The sequence below is a fragment of the Macrobrachium nipponense genome, chromosome 20, assembly GCF_015104395.2.
Source record: "Macrobrachium nipponense isolate FS-2020 chromosome 20, ASM1510439v2, whole genome shotgun sequence".
Taxonomy (NCBI): domain Eukaryota; kingdom Metazoa; phylum Arthropoda; class Malacostraca; order Decapoda; family Palaemonidae; genus Macrobrachium; species Macrobrachium nipponense.
The window spans coordinates 50,635,892-50,660,891 of NC_061089.1; the positions used below are offsets into that span (position 1 = coordinate 50,635,892).

General features: G+C 35.7%; 1 protein-coding gene across 4 annotated transcripts in view; it reads left to right on the forward strand.

Annotated features, from left to right (window-relative positions):
- Positions 1–25,000, forward strand: part of LOC135225716 (neurexin 1-like) — a 530,721-nt gene that overhangs the window by 434,675 nt on the left and 71,046 nt on the right. For all 4 annotated transcript variants that reach the window (XM_064265111.1, XM_064265087.1, XM_064265105.1 and 1 more), the window contains 3 exons: positions 1,787–1,936; positions 7,121–7,281; positions 24,701–24,727. In XM_064265111.1, the coding sequence (XP_064121181.1) occupies positions 1,787–1,936; positions 7,121–7,281; positions 24,701–24,727 (338 nt within the window). The remainder of the gene's footprint in view (positions 1–1,786; positions 1,937–7,120; positions 7,282–24,700; positions 24,728–25,000) is intronic.

Here is a 25,000-nt window from a genome sequence, read left to right on the forward strand (position 1 = left end):
AGCTGAATGACCAGAGGGAAATATTTAAGAAACAGGCCAACTCTTACCTATTCTTTACCCGCTGAACGGATGGCTATATTAAAGATTATTTAGATGTTAACAACTGTTTTACTGTTAGAATTTTTCTGTTTAATCAAAGGCAAATATCCCGTCATTCGAGGTATTTCGAAATTTCTTCTTAATAAACAATTATTACTGTGGAATTGTTAGTCTTTCAAAATTTAACATTTTGTACCCGACCTTTCTTGGGTATCAAGACCTTAGACAGGTTTTATTGATTGTAAGGTGCGTGGGCCTGTTACAGATTTAGTTTTAGGCACATAAACGTGAACACAGAAATCTGTCTCTTAGACTTTTTTTCTTCTAAGGACACTTTGCACTGCCCCTCGTAAGGATATTGGTTTTTCTCCGATGGTCCTCAGTGTCTTGGCGCAGGATATTGAGACTTAGCCGTGGCTTCTGGTTATTTCTTTTTTAATACACATATATACTGAAAATAGCCATTGGCCACCTACGTACATCCCCGGGGGTGAGGGCCCCCTTTCCTCACAAGAGCCCTCCACAAAAATCCCGCCTCGAAAATTGGGAGGCGAGGGTCCTAACTCTGCTTCTTCGCGGCAGCCACCATTTTATGATTTCCAGTCGCCAGTAACTCCTCCTCCTCCTCCTCCTCCTCCTCCCGATTTATCGCCGACTCCGTTTTGATAAACCGATCCACTTAATGTTATTAATTTCGGTCTCTCAGATTCGCCGAGGCTGTATCCCGAAAGCAAATCCCTGCCTTTGCTGATGAGTAAATTAGTTACCAATCTATTTTCCTATCAGATTTGGAAGTCGGTAATTTGATTATTGATAATAAAAAGCTTTTGATATTAAATGCTCGCCTCTTTTTTTTCCGGTATTTTTTGGTGGGGGGGGGGGGGCGGTGGTTTTGGAGAGGTTTTGAGAGGAAAGTAGTTGCGAGATCCCATTGCATAAGATGTTCGCGTGATATTTTATCTGAAATTATTTGTGGTGTTTTAAATTTCGAAAAGAATAGCGAGTTGGCTTTTTAATGCAAAAGTTTTTAAGTTTTATTACTTATTCACTACTGTTTATTCTAATATCAGCAGTGTTCTTGTTTAGGAGGAGCTGAAAAAATTAACAGAAGGAATATTCATGTTTTCATGGACATTTATAATAATAATAATGGTAATAATAATAATATGGCTATATTTGAACGATCAAAAAAATGCACCGAAATTGCAGTACGTAAGATTGCAATAATTAAGGAGCAAGGTTACCTAACTAATACTACATTTAGTGGTCATCCAATCCACAGCCTTAAGTGGCTTAAGTGAAAGGAGAGTCTGCCTTATCATTTGTCATCCTTCGTATTTCGCTCTCTCTTCTTTTTCGCTGAACCTACAGAAAATAAAGATTGAAATCTTTAGGACCTTAGCTGTAGATTTCAGCAGTATGTTAGGATAGGGAGCAGTGAGGAGACCATGAATAGTATAATAAGATATACTTGTGTGTGTGTTATATATATATATATATATATATATATATATATATATATATATATATATATATTATTTACTATATATATATATATGTATATATATATATATATAATTGTAATGTGTATATATGCATACTTATATGTATATTTATTTATAGATGTATGTGTGTGTGTTATCTGTGTTTATTTTGTTGGGTGAGTTCACCTTGATGAGAACCATTACTTTACACAATGTCTCCAGTGATGACCGCTCGTGAATCATCTATTTTCTTCTTTTTCCAGAACGTCCATCGGAGGAGGCCACCTTCCGAGGACGCGAGTACCTTTGGTGGGACCTTCGCAGGATAGGAGGACAGCCCTTAGCATCTCAGCATGATCAGCTTTCACTGTCCTTCAAAACGCGTCATCCAGCCGGCGTTCTCTTCTTCACTGGTGGGTGCTCAAGTTACACTTTTGCCTCCTTCATGTCAACACAATCACCAGTTATATTTATCGTTCGTGTTAATGTTAATTTATCCAGTGTTATGCTTTATTTTCATTTTATATGCTTAAATAAATAAATAAATTGTGTATATACATACATACATACATATATACAGTATACGTGCTGGAGACTCCAAAAGGATATAGACTAATATTCATATTTTGCTCATAATTTAGATTTGCTACGCATACGTGCCACATAGCCACAGAATTATTCATCATTCTTCACCATTCACACTTCCATAAAAAAGAAAAAAGCGCATGGAATTACTTATGATTTATACGTAGTATACATACTACTTACGCCCACGGTAGCCAGTGACCGTAAACACAAATAACCCAGTGGACAAACGCTAATTGAGAATTGAAAGTAAACATGACGTATTACATCGGGTGGGTATTGACACAACTTCGGTGCTCGTAAGTCGGCCAAAATTATGTGCATACTCGTAGATACGACTTCTGATGGAAATGACCGTTCCATTCCCTTGGAGACCGTTCGTCAGTTTTCGTTGTGCAGTTTCTAAAATGTATTACTGCTAAATGAAATGTTTGTAAATGCTCAGAAATATTGGCTCCGGTAACGGAGACAAAATATGCGAGTAATAAATATGCTGATTTTTCCCCCCTGTTTTCATTGTGCTTAATTGAACATCTGTTTGCCCACCTGTCCACCGTCGTTGCATTTCATTTACCTAGTTCTTTCTAAATAGAATAGTAAAAAGGAGTGGGAGTAAAAACAACTCATTTTTACTTAATACTGTTTGCTATTTTTCCCATAAAAATAAAACTAAGAGTATAGTAGAGATTATGCTAACGCTAAAGAAATATGTCGGTCAAAGAAAATTATTCGATACACAAGATCATTTACTTCAGTAAAATGGTTCCAAGAAAGATTAAGCAGTATTTGATCATGTAGCTAAATTCCAGCGCAAAAAAAAAATATAATAATAATGAGGACAGTAACATGAGACTCCTATTGACTGATGAAGACTAATGAACTTCAGTAAGTTATTTTATACTCTCTAATAATTAGATTTCTCTTCAGCCATCAGCATATATATATATATATATATTATATATATATATATATATATATATATATATATATATATATATATATATATATATATATATATCTATATATATATATATATATATATAATATAATATATATATATATATCTCAGAAGATAATTGCTTTCAAGGTTCAGTTGTAAATTTTTAAGGCTATCAGGGTTAGCAACCTTTAACCTAACAAGATAGTATCGTCTTTGACGATTGATCAGCAAAAATAGTTTTTCTAATGATAAGATGCTTTGCATTTCACAGGAATTAGATCATAAGCTGAAGTTATACATATAAAGAATATTGTAATAATATTCATGTAAATCATTGACACGATGAGTTGTGGGGCACATAATTTCTTAAGATAATTTTGAAAATCATCCGGTAATTTGATATCTAAATTAAGCAGGCATTTAAAAATGCATTGGAAACAAAACAGCTCACGTAATTACTAGAAATTAATTTGACTAGCAACACACGAATAACGACCAATCTCAGGAGAAAATGCAAACTCGGGCATTTTGAGGGAATGCCACAGTGGGCCTTTTGATCATTTAGGACATCGTGGTGATAAGCAAGACCAAATAAATGCCGCGGAATTGCCGACTAGAGAGAATCAACAGAAGAATCCTCTGCTGATAAAAAAGTTATGTGTTTGCGAGTTTAATTAAATTCATATCTGCGTGAAATGATTCTTCTTTCATTTTGTAAAGTCATTTCCATTTTTCATTCCGAAAACTAATTATTTTCATCAAACAGATATAGCATTTTGAAAAAACGTCCCGGCCAGCTACAAAGAGACTAAGGGTGTCTGTCTCCGCAGCGGGGAAAGTGGAAATTAGCAAGTATTCCTTCCGGACGGAGATAAAAGTAATTGGGCTCTTCGTAATATCACTTTTGATTGCCTTTGCTTGCACAACGCTGCCGATTGTCTCTTAACGCAGTCACATGATGACGATGACGCTTTTCAAGTTCTTCCTTGTTGGTGATGAAAGTAAAATTAACAGACTATAAATTTGTTCACTGGGCTTTCAACAAGTCTTCATATGAAGGAGCATAAAGTTAAGTAGTAATGGGTCGTGTGGATAGCCATTTCTTCTTAAAGTGATTGACTAATGACATTTTACTCATTCTTTAATGTTGCCGAATTAGAAGAGTTCCAGTAAAAATGAGTAGCTTTTGTAGTTGCTAATTTAGTAGTTATTACTAATATTATTTCAGTATTTTTAACAAAATAGATAAAGAAAAGTATAATTCACTTTTGGACTTAATGAAGCGAAGATTTTTATTTATGAAAATGATCCCCAAACACTGGCTTGGGGAAATTTAACATGGAAGAAAGGAGAGAAATAGAATGATACACTACGTATAAATAGAATCCCTGAGGACCCTTGGGTTGGCCTTATGAATAATACCTGCTATTTATTTATTTATATTATTGCTTATGGAGGGTTCTGGGTGTAAAATGATCTAAACAACAATGACTGCCCAAATCAAGATGGACCCATGTAAATTTAGGAAATAGTACCTAATAGGGCAAGGAATGAGGTTTAAGAGTGCCTTGAAGAAAAGTAAAAACTACGGGTTAGAACAGCTTAATTCCAGCAGTTCCGTTGATTCAGTTATCTGTACCTATAGACAGGTGATGTTTGGGTGAATTTAATTTTTCCTGTCAGTCTCATAATAAACTGATCAGTATAATTTTTGATCTTCGATGACTAGGCATTTATTTGGCGATAAACTTTCAAGTTGAACTTTCATTCTTTTAAGAAGCGGGTCCCGCAGTTTCATCAAACAGCTTTGATAAAGATTCAGAATATGAAATAGTTGAATTCCAAAAGTTTATAGATTAATTAGTAAAGAAAATATTCAAAATAACTATTGAATCAGTAAATCGTAATTAAACACGAGAGGTTTTTTCAATAAACATGCACACGCGTTAGAGGCCCTGAGCCGATGATTTTGGCACATTTATTGATGCAAAAGGAAATACGTTTAGATTATGTATGCATGATGTATATTTGCATTCTTTTGTGTCTTTAATTAATTATTTTATTTGGCTGAACTTTAGGATTGGGTGTTTGCGGCGCATTAGTTAATAAATTTCTATGTATAAAAAGTAAGAACATACACAGACACTATTAGATATATATAAGATATGCATATATGTCTATTTATTTATAATATATACATACATAAATACAAACACATGCATATATATACATTATGTATATATATGTGTGTGTTCCTTTTTTACACCGAAACCTATTAACAAATGCTCCGCTGAACGAAGATAAAAATATACGAGTTTATTATATAAATTATAAAAAAACATATATACTTCAATATATAGTCTAAGTAATTGGTCTTGTATTCTCACGTCCATAGTTTTATTATCCCGGATACCAGCCACAGAAAAGTCGCGCTGTCTGCAAAAGAAAGATTTGGCTGGAAACGGCGATTTTTAATATTTTCAATATTTCCCCGTTGGACGGACCTCAGAGTTGGTGGCATTAATTAGGATATCTGGCTGCATGGATGTTGCCCCGGGCAATATTTTGTAACATTCCACATTTTTCCCTCGGCATTAAATCCATTGGTATTTTATATCCCCCTGATTCTCTTCTCTGTGGACGTTTTGAAAATGGGATTTGTTTTATTTTTCCGTTTTAGTTGTGTGCGTGGCTCATTTGTTAAATTTTATTTATAAAAAAAGGTGTTGGTTTTTTTCCCTACGTATTCTCAAGAAATGTCGAAGAATTGCTTACGAAAGTTTGTTTCCTAAGTAATTTTTATTTATATAAATTGGTAGCATTTGCAATTTTGTATACATTTTTGTATACCTCCATATGTCTACACGCCTCTCTTAATTCACCTACACGAACAGTGAACATTTAATGGTAATATTCTCAAATGCTAACGTCTATTACCCTTGTTGTCTTCTCAGTGGCCAGTCAGTTTTAACTTACAGAACTAAAGACAAAAGTATTCTTCTTGTCATTATTATGACATAAATATACTGTCTTCTTACTCCCTTTGAAAGTAGTTTATACCGAGCGACTATCATCTATCCATATCCCTGCTTTGCCTCAGTTACATTTACATAGGCGTTCTTTAATAAGCCAGTACCCTTAAATGGCACCTATCCTTTTACAAAACCCACGTACCTTGTAAACCTATCTCAGTAACACATTTATTGTATTTTTGGTGTATGTTATGGTTATGGACTGCCGTAAACGGTTGAGTAAGTGCATTTGGCAGAGTCAATTTTCCTTTCTTTTTCTTGGGACAACAAAACTCATCATACGAATCTGTAGCGATTAGGAAATCATTCACAGTCAGGAAGGGAATAGAAAAGTGAAAGATCACTGCCTTTTCAGATTACCGATAATAATGGTTGGTCCCGTGGTAAATACGAGCTTATTTTAATTGGGCTGAGAAAAAAAAATTAGCTTTCTACGACGGCTATTGTAGTAAATATTGGTTATTATGAAATAACTAGATAATGTACTGCAGTCTCATCGTAAAAAATTGCTTGAAAGTCGAAAGAGTAACGCCTTCTCGAACCATCCCTCAAAGAAGCGAAACTGAAAAACTTGTGTGTGTACTCTATATATATATATATATAGTATATATATATATATATATATATATATATATATATATATTATTGATTGTAAGTAAACACACATTTATATTATATATATACACACACACACACATATATATATATACATATATATATATATATATATATATATATATATATATATATATATATATATATATATATATATAGCCATTTCATATTATAGGCAGTGACACCAGGAAAAAACTGAGCTATAGTCTCCATCACATTCTTACGTTAACTAATATATATATATATATATATATATATATATATATATAATATATATATATATATATATATATATATATATAATCGTCAACATAGCTAAAACTTTTTAGTAAATACTTGTCATTTTCAAGTTATCACTTGTAACTAACACATACTGACTCACGTTCTCTCTTGCTCTCTCTCTCTCTCTCCCTCTGTCTCCTCAGGGCACGGAAAGGACTACGTCAACGTGGCACTGCGGGAGGGTGGAGTACTCGTGACCCTGGACATGGGTGGTGACCCTCTCAAGGTCACCGTAAGGCCAGATAAGGTCCGCTTCGACGATAATCAGTGGCACACTGTCACTGTCCATAGGACTGTCAAGGAGGTGAGTATGATGACGTCACGTGTCATTCAGTATATAGAATCAGTATGCATAAAATGGATTACATGGTCACATATGCAAATACACATACTCACACATACAAATACACGTGCTCATACATGCTTTTGATACAAATATACGTGCTCGCACGCAAATACACATGTTCATACATGCAAATACATATGGTCATACATGGAGAGACACAGCTTACACATACAAATACGCATACTTGTGTTTGTTGCTCGTTGAAAAGTTACACCAGTTATATATTGTACTACAAATTGGATCATTCGAAAGTATATCCTACGCTACAAATACTCTTGGACGAGGCCTCGGCTTCGTGGCGGTAACGCTTAAGGCCCTTAAATTCGGTGTCATTAGGAAGCCTTCTGGGGGCGGGGAAGGAGGGGACAGGTTCAGGTCTCCTCGGAGTTGTCAGTCCGAAAGAATTCTCTTAAACTGCCGGCTTAACATGGCTTTATCGACCAGATCTGCAGTCCGTCGGTTTCCGGAGAAATTCGCGGTTATTTTCACCAGGCTCTCTCTCTCTCTCTCTCTTTATTTCTGAGGTGGGATAGTTTGTTATGCCGTCAACTGTATCGTTTGTTTTCATTTGTAGAGGTGAAGTGTTTATTTTCTTAATTCCTTTTTTATTGTTCGCTAAATAATTTATTTTCCCAGGTAAGATATTCGTTTTCCGCTTATCGGTTATAATTGTAAACCAGTTTATCCCTAGGTTTTAATTTTCATTCTTGAGCGTTCATCCGGTTATTTCTTATCTGTCTACAAGAACCAAAAGTATACTAGTGTGACAGTTTTAGGTTTTGATCATATAACTCACAATCGGAATTGCTAGGAAAGGAAGGTTCATACATTATGTATATAGACACATTATATATATATATATATATATATATATATATATATATATGTATATATATATATATATGTGTGTGTGTGTGTGTGTGTGTGTGTGTGTGTGTGTTACAGGGAATGTGTGAAATCAGGGATTTCTCGCTTTCGAACATTTGAACCCCGAGGGCCAGTACTAGACACGGTGAAACTGATTCATCTACATTTTTTTGTCGTGTTTAGTACTAGCCCCTGGAGAGTCAGATGTATTTCGCCGTGTTTAGCATTAGCCCGTGGGGGATCAAATGCCTGTAAGTGCCTTTGATTTCCCAGGGGCTGGTACTAAACACGGCGAAACACATTTGACCCCCAAGGGACTAGAACCAAAGACGGTGAAACTGTAGATGAATCACTGTTTCGCCGTGTTTTGTACTAGCCCTCTGGGATCAAATGTTCCTAAGCGAATTAATTATTTCACATATGCCCTAGGGATTTTGTGAACTCTTATATCCAAAAACATTTTTATAAAGTGACATATTTCACTCCTGTAAGGTGTCAACACATAAATTGCAATGAAAAAGAGTAACCCCCAATTGGATTAAATGTTTGCAGATTTATTTATCCATTAGGGTTGCATTTTAGTATTAATTTCATCTTGATTTCTAATCGTTGTGCATTCAGTGACAGGTCAATTACTGAGTAATAATTACGGGTCGATTATCAAATAGCGTCTTCCTTGCTTGGTGAGGATGGGTTAAGAGAGAAAATCTTGAGTGATACTTGTAGGTTTTAGAATCTGACGTAGAAATTTTCAGCTATTTTAAGGGCTGACAAAAATGACAAAAGTATAGAAGGAAAGGCAAGAATTGAGAGAGAGAGAGAGAGAGAGAGAGGATAGAAGAGATAGATAGAGAGAGAGGAGAGAGAGAGAGAGAGAGAGAGAGACTACAATTGTTGAAGGAGCAGAAATAAACACTTAATGCGGAATGAAACTACGATGAAGAAAAAAAAAAGAAGCTCACGATTATAACCTTGTTAAATATGATAAATATTAAAGTTTATAGATTGTAAACGATCATAAAGATTATTATATTTATTAAAGAAACACTTGTAAACAAGAGACAGTCTCCTGGCTGTGTCTTGGCGAAAACAAAAACGGAAGAAAGTAAGAGAAAAACTTTGATCTCTTAGTCTAAGCTTTGCAGTTGCTCGCAGTTGCTTGTGCCCTCCCAAAGTGGGTCGTATGGTCAAAGACCCGGAGCTCTGGGGAGTTGATTAAGGGTGGGGCCTTCGGGGGACGAGAGGGAGGGGGGGTAAGGGGGCCCTCCCTCGTTTTTGGCCAGGATCCCACTTGATTGGTCTTGGTGGTGGTCAAGGGGGTTCCCCTGATTCACGAAGGCGCCTTCTTCGCACTAAAAGTTAAGGCCGCACCCCTTTAAATGATCCGCCGAGGACCTCCTCAACGATTTTCCTTTCTCTCTCTCTCTCTCTCTCTCTCTCTCTCTCTCTCTCTCTCTCTTCAGGATGGAGTGCAATCGTTTGGTTAAGATCAACCGCGTTAAAATGTTTCCTTGCTGCCACTTTTTTTTTCTTTTATATGAAATACATAGGTTTTATACGATGAGTCTCTCTCTCTCTCTCTCTCTCTCTCTCTCTCGGTATTGTTTTTAGTAAGAACGAACGCTATTATAAGGTTTTTAAATTGTAGTGAATATACATACATACACACACACACATATATATAAGTGTGTGCGTGTGTATGTGTGTGTAATTGTGTGCGCGCTCGCTCGGTCTTGTGTACAAGTTTCCTTGGCTCTTTTTACTGTTGCCAGTAGTATGTTACGTTATTATTTGCTGGTCTTAATGCATTTCAGTTTAATTTATAGTAAATTAAATTAGTTTGATATAGTCACAAATAAGTGAAATCATATTCTAGATATGTATATGCTTTCAAAACTTCATCATCAATACATCTCTGCTTAATCGGAAGTCGGGGTCGCTGTTTTTCATCAGATGAATGCTAGCTGATTTAATGAGTGATTCGCACAAGACTACTAGCTTTAAACACACTTAATTTAGTTTTATTACTAATAATAATAATAATAATAATAATAATAATAATAATAATAATAATAATAAATGTTGCAAAATCGGCAATAAAAATACCAGGACAAATATAATTTTAATGAGGACAGCCAAACCCCTCAAATGACTTGAAATGAAAGACAGGAAGGAGTGTTTTATACTTGGAGGAAAGAATAGTAAATAAGAGAGAAAAAAGCTGTCGTATCCCGTCCCAAAAATATCTCAATTGATGGAAATGAAAATCCGAGATGAATGGGGGAGTCTGGGTGGTGTGATGCGATTCACATCCTTGCATTTTCCAGCCCTGGAAACTGGCTCCGCGCTGGAAAACTGGACGGTATATTTCGAAGAGGGGCTCATTGAACACGTGCCAATCCCAACCTTCGCTCTTTAGGCTTCATTTTCTTTCTTTCTTTCTTTTCTCTCCTGTCCCTCACTTGCCTCTTTTCCTTTCTGTGCTTCTTTTCCTTCTTCCTTCAGTTTTCGGACCCTTAGTATTTCGTCTTTCAGCCAAGAGGGAGAAGAAGAAGAAGAGGAGGAGGAGGAGGCTGAAGACATCGGATCATTTGATGCAGAAGAAGATTAAGTCCGGAAATGAGATGTCACCAGATGAATGAAAACGGGTGTTAATGTGGACGTTACTGCGCGCGCATGCGCTCGTTTGGTGCAGCCATACCCATGAATATTTTGTGAAATGATCATTCCGTCATTGTTATTGCTGTTAGTTGCTGAATTCTCATTACTTCTTATTCTTTTACTGAGGGAATGCAAGGCTATTTTCAGTGTGCATATATCACGACGTGAATATTCTAATTAGGCTTGTTACATTTGGAAATCCTCGAGAATGATCCTTGGTTCGGAGAGGCTAGGCGGGTTTTTCGTGAATCTGGAAAGCCTCCACCAGTAATTCTGTCGATTAAGGAGACAGCTTTTAAATATATCATTCATTGTAAAGACCTCTCCTTGTATTCTCGTATGAGGCGGATGGCCTCGCATGATAGGAATGAGTGCAGAGATCCACATTAGCACTCATACTCCTCGGCACATAAGTCCACGTCAAAGGGGCCTCGAGAAAGCTTCAAGTTATGCGAAGGACTTTAAAGAATTTAATATTGATTGAAGTGTTATGGGTTCATGGTTTTAGGTTTTCAAGTTTTCTATTGAAACGAGACTAAATAATCAAGTAAATGATTAAGTGACTAATTAAGACTTCAAGAATACTCATGATTTGTTTACAGGTATCCAGGCCGATTTTATATCCACTTTACAGACCATGGATATATTTCTTGATAATGCCAAAGATTTGAGTTTTCTGCTTAGTGGTAAACAGCTTCAACAGTTCATTTTGACCGTAAACAAATTTTCAGTTAGTAGTTGTGTTTCAGGACAGAACCCTAATGATTCTGATTTAAAATCTCAGTTAGTCTTGGAGATCAGGAGCAAAATTTAAATCATTTCGAAGCATAGCTACTCTTTATTTGTTATTCGTGGAGAATAATTGCAAATGTCTTTATGAAGGCCTCATAGAGGTTTATAATTTACCTTTAGAATTAGAACATGTTTTTTTATTAATCTGAAAGGCCTCATAAAGATTACTGCCAAATTAATAAGGAAGATTTCCGAGAATCTGGAAATATGGCGAATTAGGTTTGGAGAGCCAAGTCATTAAAATATTAATTTTATTAAAAAATAGTTCAAAATAATCCAAATGATCTCTATCTATGTCAAATAGCGCTGGTATTTGAGATGGGGACTTTATTACGATTAGTTTTCAGTTTACAAAATGTAATGCTCGATAAAGATATGACCCCTTCATGAAAATTGTAAAAATATATAGGGATGCGAAAGCAATGAGAGAAATCCAGAGCTTCAAACAAATTTAATTATTTTACCGATTATGAACAACTTTCTGATAAGTTATAAGATGCAGGTTCTTGTAATATTACTTGATATTGTGGCAAAGTCAATGAAAAGGTCACACACGCCAAAATGGTATTAACAGTATCGTTGACTTTTGATGAATTCCTCACCAGCAAAATTTTCACTCAGCGTGTCTTTCCAGTATCTTTTTCTCGGATTTTGCACATCGGAAATTCTCGTCTTTTTGTCTGGTTATAACTTGCATTGCAACATATATTGTATTTTTCATTTTAGAATAACATCATCAGTAAAAGACTAAACAAATACACTCTAGAAATCACGCCATTATTCTCGACAGCCATCCACCGTCACTCCTGAATTCGTTTGAGATTTCATATTCAGACAAGTGGAAGAAATAAACAAAAACAGACAGACTGGCAAACGTAGGCACCGAATCACACGATTAATATCGGGGAGGCGGAGTTTCTCCTCCCGACCTGATCCGAGGTTTGAGCTATATTGGGGTGCTCCCCAACTTCTCATAAAAGGTGTTAACATTTTTCTCCGCTCTCTTGACAAGGCATCAATAATTGAATTCCTCCTGAGGTTGGAAGTTTTACATTAGATGAGCCTCATTATTTTACAGCTCTCTCTCTCTCTCTCTCTCTCTCTCTCTCTCTCTCTCTCTCTCTCTCTACAACAATGAAGCAATATTGCAAGCGTCAGGAATGTTTGTGTATGAAAATTTACGTGGGAGAGATTTATTACTCTTTTGCATATTTTCAAGTATTTTCTCGTAGTTTTAATTGCAGTATTTTGAGCTATTAATCTGTATTAGAGTTAATGATAGAAAATTATATTTGTTAACTTGGTTATATTGATTGTTTCCTTATCAGTTATTAAAACGAAAACTTCACTTTTGAGGGCGTTGTAGAAATTCTCTAGATGGCTTTTATCGTAGTTTCTCTTTCATAACATTTCTACAACTCTCTTTTTTTTTTTCCCCACATTCAATTCGTCGACGTGCATAATTGTCCTGTAATTCCTATGTTCTTGTTAAGTATTGGGGACATATAAACGTAATACAGTTAGAAAGCGGCTTATCGTCTCAAAGTAAAATTATAAATGGAAATAGTTGAGTTTTGAATCATGATCCCCTTCTAAGTATTGGCTTTTATTAAACTACCAATAGTGTACTCTAAAACTTGGCGTTTTCATAGCTGCCATTGGCAAGTCTTATGACCGGCCTTTATATAGTTGCTAGTAGCATATTCTATGGTCGATTTTACATAGCTACAAATGGCAAATTCATAGGTAGTAGTGGTAGATTCTGAAGCTATCAGTTGCAAATTTTAATATTGGCTTTTACGTAGCTGCCAATGAAAAATTCCAGAACTGGGTCTCTGCATAGTTGCCAGTAGTACATTCTTGGACTGGGCTTTCACATAGCTGCCAATGGCAAATTCTGAGGTTGATTTTGCATAGCCGCCATTGGCTAATCCTAAGACTGAGCTTTTATATAGCTGCCAGTGACATATTCTGAGCCTGGAATTTTGCGTAGTTCTCGAAAACAGTGTAAGAATAGACTTTATCTCAATTCCAAACGAAAAATTCTAAGACCGGGCATGATATATGACATAGGGCCTTAATAACAAATTCTGGAACCGGTCTTTTGCTTAGTTGCCTACAACAAATTATAATTGTTCTTGGCAGCCGGCGACAAACTGTAAGTCTGTTTAGTTGCCAGCAACGTATTATAAGTCTGGGGTAGCACTCGGTTACATGCAATAAATAGCAAGAGATGGTTTATACATGACTGCCCATGGTAACATTCACGGAACTGCCGATGGCAAATTCCTAAATTCCTTAGGCTCAATAAAAAATGCTAAAACTTAACTGTAACAAATATTGAATAAAAAAGAAGAGAAGTTTCACACGGTACATGCAAATTACTGCAGCGTTTCATTTATTCACAGAGCGTACAGTGGAGTGCATTAGCTCCCGTGTATATTTTTGATGCACTTCACCAGCAAAGGCAAGAATAATTCCAGTCTGAGAACTTAATTTGATTATTATGCCAGTATTCTCTTGCATGTTGCAAGAACGAGGTCAGAGAAGTTATTTGATATTCCGAATAATTCTCTTTCTGTTGCTGTTTGCACACACACACACACACACACACATATATATATCAGTATGCATATACTATGTATGGATGTAAATCTCTTCATCCTTACAACAGCAGATTGAAAATGAATGTGACAGTAACGTAATTTACATTGGCCATCGCTTACTTAAGTCATGGGTTTATGGGAATTTTATATAAATATGAATAAGTAAATGTATAATATACATCAGGGATGTACCGATACCAAATTTTTGGCCGATACCAATACCGATACCTGTTACGTGTGTCATATTACTGTTATTTAAGGGAATATATATTGTTACTAAAATCATTCTTGTTCTCTGTTTATTGTATATTAAAGGTTCAAAAGTTGAAAGGTCATATAAATTTATCTGAGAAAGAACATCAAGTCTAACTATCAAATATTTAATCCCTTTATTACCTGGATATAGTTTGGCTTATATTATAGCTACCATTAGAAGACTTGTAACAATTTAGGTATGTAGTGCTTACTTGAATTCATGGGGTGACGAGGAATCTGAAATCACTCGTATGTACTTTTTTTAAAATTTTTTTAATTTTTTTTTAATTTTTTATATGTTGGTTAAATGAAACAAGTTTATCAACTCATTTTATTTTAAGATTAAATAAAACAGGTTCCTATGTTTTTTTGTTTTTGGGCTTTTTGTTGGTAAATATATAGATTTTAGGAAGCCTAGAAGGATTTTAAATTCCTACACTAATGACAAAAGTATCGGCTGGTATCGGACAGAAATTCACCAATACCAATACCACAAAAACTAGCCGAGACCACCGATACCGATACTTGGGCACATCCCTATTATACATGCATACATAAACATACATACATACATGTACATTACACATATATATATATATATATATATATATATATATATATATATATATATATATATATATATATATATATTTATATATTATCCGTTAAAGATCATTAACCCTTTGGCCTGCAACCAATGCTCTACATGAACGTGGAATATATATATATATATATATATATATATATATATATATATATATATATATATATATATTCCACGTTCATGTAGAGCATTGGTTGCAGGCCAAAGGGTTAATGATCTTTAACGGATTAATCGGGATTCGCTTTAATAGATGCGTTTCCTTGTCGTCATTAATCACAAGGGTAACTGGAAATCCCGGATTTATTTCTAATAAATTTCTCTGTTCCGTAAGGCCCTTTGGACCCGTTGCATTTACAAAATGTATTAATAAAATGTTCACGTATGGAAAAACATTCTAGTGCAATTTAGAGCTAAAATGTTCAAGTTAGTAATAAAAAAAAGCCATAATAACCCAATATTAATATCAATAGCAGTAAGATACACTAATAATAATAATAATAATAATAATAATAATAATAATAATAATAATAATAATAATAATAATAATAATAATAATAATAATAATATCTGCATTTTAAATATGATTTCTCGAATTTGCCATCAGAATTACAAAGTGTACGACATAATAAAAAGAACAAGTTGTCTATGTTTCTTTAACAGTAACGTCTAGATTCATCTTGCTGTTTTACCATAAAAAAGTTCTTTTGAAAAAATTTTAAATCCAATATCTGAAGTGACCCTATTCGACCCCTGTTAAACACAAATTTACCCTGTTTGACACCTATTAAACGCAGTAATGGTGTGAATTATTTTATCTTTGTTCTTTTTTTCCTAATTTAGGGGCGAAATACTTAAAAGATAAAGATTAATCAAAATTAAAGTATTTATTTACAGCATTGAATAAATGCAGTTATTACGAGGTTAAGCATAATTTTACGGTAATTTTTCCCGTTCTCTTTGACGACTCATTTAAACGGGTACCATACATGACTGTAAAACACATCGAGAATTACTTGACGCATCCCCGTGTCGTGCTAGCGCCGTCAGTACACCTCAAGCTGCAACCCCTTTCGTTCCTTTTACTGCTTCTCCGTTCATATTCTTTTCCGTCTTACTTTTCACCATTTCCTAGCAGTTGTTTCATAGTGCAACTGCGAGGTTTTTCTCCTGTTATACTTTTAAAACCTTTTTACTCTAAGAATGACCTCATAGGTCTCAGCGCTTGGCCTTTGGCCTAATTTTATATTCCATTCCATTTAACTTTATATTTTATGTATCCGTTGCGAGATCTGTATAGGCAGATTGCAGGAATTGCAAGTTCACAACTAAACGGGAACAACCAAACAGTCCTGTAGTATACAAAACCCTGTGGGATGCCTCGTATGGATTATGGGATGGGGGTGGGAGAGGGGACGGGGAGGAGAGGCGGTGATTCGGTACCCTGTCCTAACTACACGCAGCTCCTTCCTTTTGTTTTTCCTCTCCTTGCTGCCGGCTAACCGATACACAGAACTGTATGTGGCTTATAAGGAACAGCTTGAGCAATTGTTCCCATTTGTAAGGGGGCATTGTTCCCTTCCGCTTACCTCGCGAAGGTGAAACAAAAATCATCATCCCGTCTGCTCATTAATGCAGTCCTTAAGTCTTAGGTCGACGAGATTTAGTCTCTCTCTCTCTCTCTCTCTCTCTCTCTCTCTCTCTCTCTCTCTCTCATCTCATCACACACACACACACACACACACACACACAGTATAACACTTCAGAGACATGATGTAATTAGATGCTTCTTGTAAATGGGATAGAACAAAACCAGTTTCTCGAATGAAGTATCCTTGACCAGAGAGAGGAAAAAAAAGGTTGTAAAAATTGTTGGTCAGAGCAATTTGCTGTTTGAATGAGCACTTCGTCTCTGCTACCATGAACATTGAGTTCTGTATTATTATTATTATAATTATATAAACCACACAGTCAAAGATTCCAAACACATTGTTACGTAAACTATAGATAATTACTAGGTAACTGGTAACTCATTGTGAAGAAATGCTCATAAAGGAGTAATAACCTAAATTATTTCGTTTGAATGTTGAACGAAGTTTGCCTTCTAAGTAATCATTAATAAAGTGATCTTAATTTGAGGACCTGTCTTCGAAAGTTCAAATGTGATTAGTAATAAAAGATGCCTGACTTCAGATATCCTGACCTCACTTAAACGTTGCTTAAGATCACTAAAGTATGAAGAAAATAACTTTATAATATAAACGTAGCAGTAACTGTGTCAAACGATGCGCTATAATGCGTCCTTTATCCGCCGTAATTAAAGGTACTGTAGTTCCTGTACCGCCTCGATCCATCATATAACATTATTCTACAGAGGTGCTTCATAATGAAAGGTTTCGGCAGCCAACTTCCGGACGGAATATATAGCAATTAATGCTCATCGCTTTAGGGACCGCTTTTAATCTCATAATAATTACAGCGTGCGCGTTGCGACCGGAAATTAATTACAGTCCCGACGCCGTTGTTTATTGCGTAATTCAACGCACGCAGACGCACGCGGAGAAGCGGCACGTACGTACATATATATATATATATATATATATATATATATATATATATATATATATATATATATATATATATATATACAGGCACATGTACATATACACACATTTACCCTGTTTCGGGTCTACCGGTTCCCTAATGACCGTCCTATAATTAATGTCTTGCATCCTTCGGTCGAGAATTCGTCGAATGCTTTTGGTTTTATCGCCCGAGTGCGAAAAGTTAAGGCTGCGTTCAAAAGGAAGTCTGAAGCATTTCGGAATTCCGCCTATTGAACGTTGCCTTCCCCACACAGTTCTAGAACGCTTGGGCCATGAAATACTTGAGAGAATGACGTTATATATTCATACGAGACGTCGGAGAAATTCTTTAGCCATTCAAACCGCTGCTTTGTAATTTCAGAATTCTAACTTGATAATCAAATAGTTAAGTGTATGATAAAAGTACATATTACATACGTTACTGATTAAGTAAAAATCTAGGCCTATATGCAAGTGCATGATTTATTTTTATCTGCTCTTTATGGTAGTATCACTATTACATCTACAACTACAACAGCCACGAAGATGATGGTGCAATATGAATATAATACATAATGTAACATACAGATAATCCAGTCGCAGTACAGCCTTCAAAGGAATAATGTTTACCGTTTTTCTAAGGATGGGATGTAATATTAGAAACAGCCACCCGGCTTAAAGCAAGCGTGAACACGAGGTAAAGAAAGTGAATAAGTAAGAAGATTGGAAGGAAAGTAAGCAGGATATACCCACTAAGAATGGGAAAGAACAGGTGAACATTAGGTTATTTCAGCCTTCATTACTTTTGTTTTGTCACGTCAAAATATGATATAAATCAGTGCTTCTTGTTTCGGAGGCTGTTTTGACGACCACGATATGTGTTTCGTTGTTAATGTTCTGTTATTTTCTCTTTTCAAAGCACTTCTTAAAATTCATTGTTGTCATTTGTTCGGTTTCCTTCGTCAGGTTTTTTTTCCACGAATTTTGCTATGGGAAGCTAGACACAAGTATTAAATCATCACTCTCTCTCTCTCTCTCTCTCTCTCTCTCTCTCTCTCTCTCTCTCTCTCTTCTCTCTCTCTCTCTCTCTCTCTCTCTCTCTCTCTCTCTCTCTCTCTCTCCTCTCTCTCTCTCTCTCTATATATATATATAATATATATATATATATATATATATATATATATTATATATATATATATATATATATATATATAATATATATATATTATATATATATTATATATATATATATATATATATATATATATATATATATATATATAATGACAAACTATTAGGTGTGAGAGTATATACATATATTAAACGGTGCTAGGAATATTCGGTCTCAGAAAATCTTCATTGAATACTAATGTCAAAAATGCTAGAAATTAATTTCATGACCTTTAGGACAGTTTCAAAAATACAAAGAAAAATTAAATTTTTTTTTTTTTTAATTAAAATTAATCCAGACATCATTTTTATTTTAAACGTACAAAAATATGAAGAATTTTCATAGAAAAACATAGGAAAACAGGGTCTCGGAAAGTTCAGTCCCAGAAAACTGGGTCTCTCAGATTTTAGCTCACTGAAACTGAGCTATTTGTACAGTGATCTTTTGTTTTTCTTAACAGAACTATGCTATTGTATGACAGTGATCTTTAAACCCAACTCACTAATAGTTTTTTGTTTTCTATATACAAACTTTATGAAATACCATCTCGAATTTTAAATTCAGTTGCACTACCCATAGCCATGGCTTCGAAGCACACTGAATCTGAAAGAGGAAAAGAAAAATTCATCAGTGAAGAAAATTACAAATATGAATTGCAAATGTTCAGATGCCCATTGCCGACAAGGTAAGGCTATTTTGGCGATGTGGGATACGTAAAACGCGGGACGGCGAAAATGTGATTGATAAGATCAACACTAACTTCCTTCAGTTTTCTTCTGAAGATTGAAAAAGAAACCCACAAATTCAATTTGTAACTTGTTTACTTCTAAGTATTTACATTAAGTTTTACTCCACACTCGAGTACTTTCAGGCCCTTCTGTGGCCCATTCTCAAGAGATGTTAGGGATGTTAGCCTGGGTCAAGGCCCAGCAGTCTTCTGGAACTTCTTCTCGTTGTGCTGTCATTTATGCGATGGCTGTTCGGGGGTATACATAATCAATTGCAATAATTGTGGAGACAGATATGTGGGGGAATCAGGTAGGGGAATAAGGACTAGAGTCCAAGAACATAGAAGGGCAGTACAGCTTAACTCTCAGGGGAGTGCTATAGCTAGACATTGTTGGGAAAATGACCATAGGATGGATTTCAAAAACAGTAGGCTTATATACAAAAGCAACAAAATTAGTCACAGGAGGGTAGTAGAAGGTGCGCTTATCAGAGAGATCAAAGTAATTGAAGGAAACAAAGGTTTTACCTCAGAAGATCCTATAAGCCGAGCTTTGATATTAAAAGAAGCTAAGATTGACCCTGCTGACCTGGAGATTAGGTTTCCTGCCCAACAGACTTTCGGTGACCACACCCTTACCACAAGGGTGAATCCCATTGACCATCAGCTCAGGATATCAGAGCGACAAGAGGGGATTGGCAACTCTCAAGAAAACCAGAACAGCCATCGCATAAATGACAGCACAACGAGAAGAAGTTCCAGAAGACTGCTGGGCCTTGACCCAGGCTAACATCCCAAACATCTCTTGAGAATGGGCCACAGAAGGGCCTGAAAGTACTCGAGTGTGGAGTAAAACTTAATGTAAATACTTAGAAGTAAACAAGTTACAAATTGAATTTGTGGGTTTCTTTTTCAAAGATCAACACTCTTATAATCACTCTTCTACATTAGCAAAAGTAGAAATGAAATGTAAAATCAAGAATCGGGAACCATCTAGCTCAAGAAAGATTTTAGCAGGTACTGTGAATAAACTTGATGAAAATGTAATAAGTGAAATATCGAGTTTGCCAACAATTTCAAGATCAATAACTAATTGGCAGACTAAAGCTTTTGGTGCGCTTCCTTTACCTTTGACTTGTACTTGATTTGAAGTGCCTCCAATATTTCGTGTTTTGAGTGATGGCAAACGGTTTTACAAAGTGACAGTGGAATTGGCGATCACAAAAGAATTGTGTTGTTTGCTTCTGACAAGGGGCTTAATGATCAACAAAGTTCCTTCTACTTGGGAGTGGATGGTACTTTCAATGTTTCACCAAATGGTTGAGAGCAAGTTCTGATTATACGTGCTTGTATCTGTGGAAAAGTCCTCCCTCGTGCATTTCTTTTATTGTCTGACAAAAGAGAAGCTACTTACGATAATGCCTTTATGAACCTAAAAGACTTACGGCCAAATTTAAATCCCAAGGAATTGATGACCGATTTCGAGAATGCGCCTTGTAATAGTATCCAAAAGCATGTTCCTAGTTGTGTAAATGTTGGGTGCTTCTTCCTTTTGTGCCAGACCGTCTATAGCCGAGTTTGATGAATCAGTACCGATGGATTTTATAAGTTACATTGAATTAGCATATATCGGTGCCATCCATGGAGGGCGACGAAGACGAGAAGGTCCTTTACATTCTTTAGTATTTTGGAATACATCAGAAGTGGTGTCATGGATAAATTGCCTCACATAAAACAATGCATTGGAAGGATTTCACTCAGCCTTAAGGCACTCCATAGCAAGAAAAAACCCAACATTTGGAAATTCATTAATGTCCTGAAAACGGAAGAGGCACTCGCATAAACTCAAATTTTACATTTGCAGCTGGAGAAAGGCCAAAATAAAAAAAAATAACATATGAAAAACTCAACAACCGTATTGATACGTTAGTAGAAAAGCGTGATGGAAGCTACCAGACTAAATTTTTAAGAGTTATTGCTTATAAATTAATTTTTTTTTAAGATTTATGGTGAATACAAAACTTTTACTCATTATCTTATTAAACTTGTTTTCTGTTTAGTACTCAATAATTGTTATAAAACTGATTTGCATGGTTTCTATTTAGTACGCTATAAAGATAATTATCATGTAAGACCCTGTGGTAGGGGTGTAAGAATACTAGCACCGTAGGTCCTGCGTGTCGTAAAAGGCGCCTTAACTGTGGAAACTGCTGCCTTGCAGACTTACTTTTTAGTAAAATGCTAGACCCACCACCATTAACTGTGGAAACTGCTGCCTTGCAGTATTACTTTTTAGTGAAAGGCTAGGCCCACTGCCAAATAAGTGTGGAAACTGCTGCCTTGCAGTATTGCTTTTTAGTAAAAATCTAGGCCCACAGCAAATAACTGTGGAAACTGCTGCCTTGCAGATGGACATTTTTGTCAAAGGCGAGGCCCACCGCCAATAACTGTGGTTGATGACAGCAAGGGCATGCGGTCGTAAAAATCCCTTTGATGTTGGTGGAGGATGATGCCTTTGATAGAAGGCAGTGGAGAAGGCGCATCGGGCAACCGACCCCTCAATGTAAGGGAGAAGAAAGACAATTATCATGTAAAATTGTTCATATCAAGCACAGTAGCTTGAGACCAAATTTTTCAGACCAAGTTTTCTGACACCGAATTATCTGACCACCATATAAAACATTTACATTAAAAACAAACATTTTATAAAAGAAAAAAAGCATCAATACTATTAAAACTTCAAGGGAAAGCTAGACGAGAGAGAGGTATGTGTTTGTTTTTGTTTAATTATTAAATTTCTTGTTTGATGAATTTCTACAGAAAATCTTCAGGACATTCACATTTATGGTAGTTGATTTAAATATTCATTCCCATGTGTAAAGGTTATTTAGATATAAATTCTCATGAATAGTTAAATAACCTAAATTTAGCCATTTAGGCTATTTTTGCAATATCTCTGTGCGAGTGTAGCAACTTATCAGCAATTTTTTTCCTTGTCTTTGCACCCTGAAATTACGAAAAGAAATTTGACGTCACGAACATAGGTCAAAGTTCATCCATCTGAAAGGAAAGGTCAATGCACTTTTTTTCTCCATTTCTCGATGTAGTTATTAATCGAAATTTTCCTGTCCCAGTCGGTAGTGTTATACGAAGTCTAATGAACACGAAACTTTATTAAAATACAAAAAAGCAAACGAATGATAATTTAATGCTATTTTTTTACTGCAGTGTTATATAAAAGTTAAGAGCTCTGGGTCATTTTAATTAATCCTCTAATTATTTTTCAAAAAGAAAATCAGCCGTAGTAATAGGTTCCGGGCCTTGGGGGATGAGAGAGAGAGAGAGAAGAGAGAGAGAGAGAGAGAGAGAGAGAGAGAGAGAGAGAATATATATACTTCCAAACTGCGCCGTTCTTTTAGTACATGGTTCAGAATTCGTTTTCTCTTGGTGAGGGCCGTTTGGTATGGACATAATTGACGATGAGAACGCTGTCAAAGGAAAGCCGTGAATTCCGGAAGCTTTTTTCTTCAAAGGAACGAATGAAAAAAATTAGAAAATTATCTCCAATAGGAATAAGATCCGTGTGCGTCTTAAGGCCCAGTTCATTTATGGTGTATTGATTCAGAGAGAGGGTTATGAACATCATCTATCTTCAAACTGTCAAACTGGCAAGTCATATTATAAACCCAGGAAGGGGTGGATGAACTGATATCTTCAAAATGACTTGAGGAGTCATATAGACCCAGGAGGCTGTGGATGAACTGATATCTTCAGACTGGATGAAATGATATCTTCAGACGTGGAGTCATATAGACCCAGGAACGGGTTGATAAATTGATATCATCAACGGACTTCAGTGAAGACATGTAGACAGAGAAGAAAATATAACCCAAGTTGTCATAACAGATAGAGTGCAATCCGCAAAAGGCCAGGTGAAAGGATATTTTTTTAACTAATTTCATCTTTTAACAAATATGTCCACGTTCCTTCCGCCCCTCCCCCCACCCTTTTTTTTTTTCTCTCCCTTTTATTCAGGTCCAATCTAGATTAGGAAATTTGGTTGCTTGCCCCATTGGCCTTTGTATTTAACTAGAAGAAATATGATCATTTTCAAGGACTGGGTTTATTGTTCAAAACTGAACTAATTAGTCTCTCTGCATCAAGAGATGCATTGCATCTAAAGAGAGACAGACAGACAGAATCGAATGTAGTTGTCAAAAGAGATGAATTTGGGTTCTGGTGGAGTCGGCGACAGGCGACCTGTGCCCATCTTTGAAGAAGACAAAGTTTTGCCAAACTTTCTGTGACCGAACAACGTGAAAAAAGAAAGAGGAGGAGGAGGAGGAGGAGGAAGAGTATCACTACGACCTCGAGGAAGGGTGTCATTACGTTGCAAGTGAGTACAAAATGTGCTCTGGCTGACTGCACTGCGTCAGTCAAGACTGCATGAACGGCAAGATGGCGCACCCAGCAAGGAGTATGTATGCACAGAGTCTGCTTAACTCGGCGGCGGCCGAGGAGAGCATCTCATTTCGTGATATCCACCGAGATAACTTTATTATCTCCGGAAGGCGCTCGTTAATGTCTACAAACTTCGCTCCGTTATTACGCTTTTTTTTTTCTCTTTTGGAGGGGCGTGTCCTTCTTTTGGTGGTGTCCACCTTGGGTTCTTGCGTCTCAAGCCGATCTTATTTTGAGATTTTATTAATGTCGCTGCAAAATTCTTAGGAAGATTAATATGTATGTGTCATTTGTTTAAAAAGTAAGCTACTTTTCTTGTCTACTGTCTTTAGAGCTGTTATTGTCTTTATGTTCTTATCTCTGATGTATTTTTGGCAGCTATTCCCTTTACCTTTGACTATGCATTAAATAATCATCTCTTTTTACAAAAGCCTCTATCATCAAAGGCTAAGAATGGTAATGATAATAAAAGAAAATATTTATTAAAATACCAGTGACGACGATGATGATAATACCATTACTAATATACTCTTCTACATTATGATAATGCTGATATTGTTGACTGTAATGAATGCTTCCATTATCTTCATCATCATAATTTACGATTATGCTCTGTGTTGATATTAACCCATATATTTTTCTTTTTTTCAGATCAATGGCCACACCAGTTTTTGCACCGTAAGTAAACAGTTATCATCTTTTTTCCGGTGTAATATTAGTAAAAAAAACTTTTTCTTATTTCCCTGATCAAAATCGAATTCTTGGAATTTTACGATTAACTATTGAGTGTGACATTACAGTTTCCTATTAATTTATTTATCATAATGTATAAATAAAGGAATCAGCAGTTAATCTCATGAGAAGATAATATATAATGAATCAGCAGGTGGCCATCTTCGCTTAGTTAATCAAAGTGGAATCTTTCTGTTCAAAGTTAAATTATTCATAATT